Source organism: Trematomus bernacchii, unplaced genomic scaffold (genome assembly GCF_902827165.1).
Source record: "Trematomus bernacchii unplaced genomic scaffold, fTreBer1.1, whole genome shotgun sequence".
Classification (NCBI taxonomy): Eukaryota; Metazoa; Chordata; class Actinopteri; order Perciformes; family Nototheniidae; genus Trematomus; species Trematomus bernacchii.
Genome location: NW_022987631.1, coordinates 570,359 through 576,358, shown reverse-complemented (window position 1 = coordinate 576,358; position 6,000 = coordinate 570,359). Strand labels below are relative to the sequence as shown.

At 43.6% G+C, this 6,000-nt stretch overlaps 1 protein-coding gene across 1 annotated transcript in view; it reads left to right on the top strand.

Moving 5' to 3' along the window:
* The first annotated feature begins 593 nt into the window (after nt 1–593).
* LOC117484584 (protein GPR108-like) overlaps nt 594–6,000 on the top strand; it is a 32,862-nt gene continuing 27,455 nt past the window's right edge. Inside the window, 3 exon segments of the mRNA XM_034133016.1 lie at nt 594–990; nt 1,383–1,496; nt 3,385–3,435. Of these exon segments, the coding sequence (XP_033988907.1) occupies nt 886–990; nt 1,383–1,496; nt 3,385–3,435 (270 nt within the window). The 5' untranslated portion in view covers nt 594–885.

The window sequence follows — 6,000 nt, the reverse complement described above, 5'->3', positions numbered from 1 at the left end:
ATTTTTTGTAATCATTATTTGTAATATTTCTGCTGACACTAGGTGGGGCTGTGCCCCACCTGCCCCTAATGACCAGTCACCACTATGTGTAATATATTTGAACATATCTATTTAAGAAGTAAGACAAGCAGAAGTTTATGATACTTAGGTCATTATACTTTTTTTATTTGCTGAGTGAGGGCCGATTCAAAATGGTCCGCGGGCCGAAGTTTGGACCCCGGGCCGTAGTTTGGACAACCCTGACTTAAGTAAAGACTCTGATTATGTGTTGCCTGCCCCTCTGTGCATTATGCACTTTACTTCCACGTGTCCAACATATCAAACCGAGTCCGTGCAGACCTGGCAACCCGAATAGCAGCTACGTGGAGTCACAAAGTGACCCACGTGACTGTGACAAGATAAAGGTGTAGTCCAATGCGGAAGTGGTGACACTGGACTGTATGCATGATACAATAACACACGGTTAAGGGTTGTGCACCTAAATGTATTTATAAATCAAGTACACAAATGTGTCTTAAACATATTTATAATGTGTCATAAACATACTTATAATGTGTTTGTTTGCACGTTATCGTGAAATCAAGTCAACCGGAAATGACGCGTCTGTCTCTCTTCGCTGTTGTGTTTCTGCTCCAGGAAGCTGTTACCTTCCGCCATGAAACCACAAAAGAACCGGAAAACACAGCGTAAAGGTTTATAATCCGACCATAAAACCACGTTACTAAAGAGCCCACAGAGTGTATTTAAGGATTAGCACTGCGTGTAGCCTCGTAAAGTGTTAGCACTGTGAGCTGTTTATCTGAAGGAGTGCGGCTAGCGTTAGCAGCTAACGGCTAACGGCTGTAGCTGGAGGTAGAATAAAGATATATATTAATAAAGATATATATGAATAAAGAGATGGCGCACAGAAGGGTCTGTTGTTCCGGGGGGGTTCTGCTCCTCCTGCTGCTGTTTGGGTCTGAAGCCAGGATCCACAAACTCACCCTGAATGTAAGTCTGACATCTTTAACTGTGGGATAAGATATGCTAGCAGAGAGGCTAGGTGAGTAGCAGCTTATTAGCTAGTATGCTAATCAGTGATGCTATTTATCAGAGGAAGAAGTACTTGAGTGAAAGTAGAAGTACTCAGATCTTGTACTTGAGTGAAAGTAGAAGTACTCAGATCTTGTACTTGAGTAAAAGTAGAAGTACTCAGAACTTATACTTGAGTAAAAGTAGAAGTACTCAGATCTTGTACTTGTATTATGTTATTATGTATTTTAGTAACTATTTACTATTTTACTTTACTTATTATATCAAGAAGCTCCTCTCCTGAAAGTGCTCTATAAACAAACTGACTTCAGCTATTTGTTGAATTATTTTGTATTTCTCTTTGCTCCCAGAATGAAACCCGGTCCTCTGTCGATCTCAACAACTTTGGTTTCTACGCCAACGGGACTCTGGACGTGAAGCTGGTGTCTCTGCGTCTGCCTGAGATCAACTACACCATGTACCCGGTGAGAAACACTGCTTTAAAGAGTTCCTACCACGCTTTCTGGGGGTTCCCGGCCTCTGGTTTCAGACAGAGGGTGAAAAGAGGTGGTATGAGAAAAATAGAGCTTTTTGAACATTAAAGCATGGAGACATGTAGAGACACTACATACTGATATACACCTGAACATCAGCAGGAGAGGACTCTTTAAAGTAGAGACACTACATACTGATATACACCTGAACATCAGCAGGAGAGGACTCTTTAAAGTAGAGACACTACATACTGATATACACCTGAACATCAGCAGGAGAGGACTCTTTAAAGTAGAGACACTACATACTGATATACACCTGAACATCAGCAGGAGAGGACTCTTTAAAGTAGAGACACTACATACTGATATACACCTGAACATCAGCAGGAGAGGACTCTTTAAAGTAGAGACACTACATACTGATATACACCTGAACATCAGCAGGAGAGGACTCTTTAAAGTAGAGACACTACATACTGATATACACCTGCACATCAGCAGGAGAGGACTCTTTAAAGTAGAGACACTACATACTGATATACACCTGCACATCAGCAGGAGAGGACTCTTTAAAGTAGAGACACTACATACTGATATACACCTGAACATCAGCAGGAGAGGACTCTTTAAAGTAGAGACACTACATACTGATATACACCTGAACATCAGCAGGAGAGGACTCTTTAAAGTAGAGACACTACATACTGATATACACCTGAACATCAGCAGGAGAGGACTCTTTAAAGTAGAGACACTACATACTGATATACACCTGAACATCAGCAGGAGAGGACTCTTTAAAGTAGAGACACTACTTACTGATATACACCTGAACATCAGCAGGAGAGGACTCTTTAAAGTAGAGACACTACATACTGATATACACCTGAACATCAGATGGAGAGGACTCTTTAAAGTAGAGACACTACATACTGATATACACCTGAACATCAGATGGAGAGGACTCTTTAAAGTAGAGACACTACATACTGATATACACCTGAACATCAGATGGAGAGGACTCTTTAAAGTAGAGACACTACATACTGATATACACCTGAACATCAGCAGGAGAGGACTCTTTAAAGTAGAGACACGACATACTGATATACACCTGAACATCAGCAGGAGAGGACTCTTTAAAGTAGAGACACTACATACTGATATACACCTGAACATCAGCAGGAGAGGACTCTTTAAAGTAGAGACACTACACACTGATATACACCTGAACATCAGCAGGAGAGGACTCTTTAAAGTAGAGACACTACATGCTGATATACACCTGAACATCAGCAGGAGAGGACTCTTTAAAGTAGAGACACTACATACTGATATACACCTGAACATCAGCAGGAGAGGACTCTTTAAAGTAGAGACACTACATACTGATATACACCTGAACATCAGCAGGAGAGGACTCTTTAAAGTAGAGACACTACATACTGATATACACCTGAACATCAGCAGGAGAGGACTCTTTAAAGTAGAGACACTACATACTCAGTGTTTCCCGCGGGCCGCCACAATTAAATATCGTCCGCCACAAATGGATCACATAAAAAAAAAAAAAAATTATTATTATTTTTATTAATTTTTTTTAATTTAAAAAAAATGTTTGGTGGTCTAATGGATAGTGAGGTGGGCTGATGATCGGAAGGTTGCGAGTTCAAATCCTGCCTGGAACACCACTACTAGTGTGCCCTTGAGTAAGGCACTTACAATCAAATTCTGTGGGAAACACTGATATATGGCCTCTTCAAAAAAGCAGAAATATCAATTTTGTTCTATATTAATTTGCAAGAACTGGGCGTTCTGGTGCAGTGAAGAGTGAAGTATGTATTGAATAACCACCTCTCTCTCTTCCTCTGTGCAGCTCGGGTTCACCCTCTCCAGGTCCAGAGTCAATGGAGTCTTATCCTACACAGTGAGTACATCAGCATAACTATCAGGGTAACAGGGTCTCTGCGCCCTCTCACTCTCAGCGTGCACCCTCATACCTAAATGCAGATTTCCCCCCCCCCGTAAAGTGATGCCAGAAAACATGTCAGTTCCTCAAAAACCTTTATAATAACTCCAGAGATCTGAGTATCAAACAGAGCGTCAGACGGCAGAGACAGCTCTGGTGACAGCTCCGACGTCACCTTGTTGTTTACGTCAGGAGACATCTTGTTTACGTCAGGAGACATCTTGTTTACGTCAGGAGACATCTTGTTTACGTCAGGAGACATCTTTTTTACGTCAGGAGACATCTTGTTTACGTCAGGAGACATCTTGTTTACGTCAGGAGACATCTTGTTTACGTCAGGAGACATCTTGTTTACGTCAGGAGACATCTTGTTTACGTCAGGAGACATTCTTGTTTTACGTCAGGAGAGACATCTTGTTTACGTCGAGACACATCTTGTTTACGTCGGGAGACATCTTGTTTACGTCAGGAGACATCTTGTTTACGTCAGGAGACATCTTGTCTACGTCAGGAGACATCTTGTTTACGTCACGTTGTTGTTTACGTCGGGAGACATCTTGTTTACGTCGTGAGACATCTTGTTTACGTCGGGAGACATCTTGTTTACGTCGGGAGACATCTTGTTTACGTCGGGAGACATCTTGTTTACGTCGGGAGACATCTTGTGTACGTCGGGAGACATCTTGTTTACGTCGGGAGACACATCTTGTTTACGTCGGGAGACATCTTGTTTACGTCGGGAGACACATCTTGTTTACGTCGGGAGACACATCTTGTTTACGTCGGGAGACACATCTTGTTTACGTCGGGAGACATCTTGTTTACGTCGGGAGACACATCTTGTTTACGTCGGGAGACATCTTGTTTACGTCGGGAGACACATCTTGTTTACGTCGGGAGACATCTTGTTTACGTCGGGAGACACATCTTGTTTACGTCGGGACACATCTTGTTTACGTCGGGAGACATCTTGTTTACGTCGGGAGACATCTTGTTTACGTCGGGAGACATCTTGTATACGTCGGGAGACATCTTGTATACGTCGGGAGACATCTTGTTTACGTCGGGAGACATCTTGTTTACGTCGGGAGACATCTTGTTTACGTCGGGAGACATCTTGTTTACGTCGGGACACATCTTGTTTACGTCGGGAGACACATCTTGTTTACGTCGGGAGACACATCTTGTATACGTCGGGAGACACATCTTGTTTACGTCGGGAGACATCTTGTTTACGTCGGGAGACATCTTGTTTACGTCGGGAGACATCTTGTATACGTCGGGAGACATCTTGTATACGTCGGGAGACATCTTGTATACGTCGGGAGACATCTTGTATACGTCGGGAGACATCTTGTATACGTCGGGAGACATCTTGTATACGTCGGGAGACATCTTGTTTACGTCGGGAGACACATCTTGTATACGTCGGGAGACATCTTGTTTACGTCTTGTTTACGTCGGGAGACATCTTGTGTACGTCGGGAGACATCTTGTTTACGTCGGGAGACATCTTGTTTACGTCGGGAGACATCTTGTTTACGTCGGGAGACATCTTGTGTACGTCGGGAGACATCTTGTTTACGTCGGGAGACATCTTGTTTACGTCGGGAGACATCTTGTTTACGTCGGGAGACATCTTGTTTACGTCGGGAGACATCTTGTATACGTCGGGAGACATCTTGTATACGTCGGGAGACATCTTGTATACGTCGGGAGACATCTTGTATACGTCGGGAGACATCTTGTATACGTCGGGAGACATCTTGTTTACGTCGGGAGACACATCTTGTTTACGTCGGGAGACCTCTTGTTTACGTCGGGAGACATCTTGTTTACGTCGGGAGACACATCTTGTTTACGTCGGGAGACATCTTGTTTACGTCGGGAGACATCTTGTGTACGTCGGGAGACATCTTGTTTACGTCGGGAGACATCTTGTGTACGTCGGGAGACATCTTGTTTACGTCGGGAGACACATCTTGTTTACGTCGGGAGCACATTTGTTTACGTCGGGAGACATCTTGTTTACGTCGGGAGACACATCTTGTTTACGTCGGGAGACACATCTTGTTTACGTCGGGGACACATCTTGTTTACGTCGGGAGACACATCTTGTTTACGTCGGGAGACATCTTGTTTACGTCGGGAGACATCTTGTTTACGTCGGGAGACATCTTGTATACGTCGGGAGACATCTTGTTTACGTCGGGAGACATCTTGTTTACGTCGGGAGACATCTTGTTTACGTCGGGAGACATCTTGTTTACGTCGGGAGACATCTTGTTTACGTCGGGAGACACATCTTGTTTACGTCGGGAGACATCTTGTTTACGTCGGGAGACATATCTTGTTTACGTCGGGAGACACATCTTGTTTACGTCGGGAGACATATCTTGTTTACGTCGGGAGACACATCTTGTTTACGTCGGGAGACATCTTGTTTACGTCGGGAGACACATCTTGTTTACGTCGGGAGACATCTTGTTTACGTCGGGAGACATCTTATTTACGTCGGGAGAC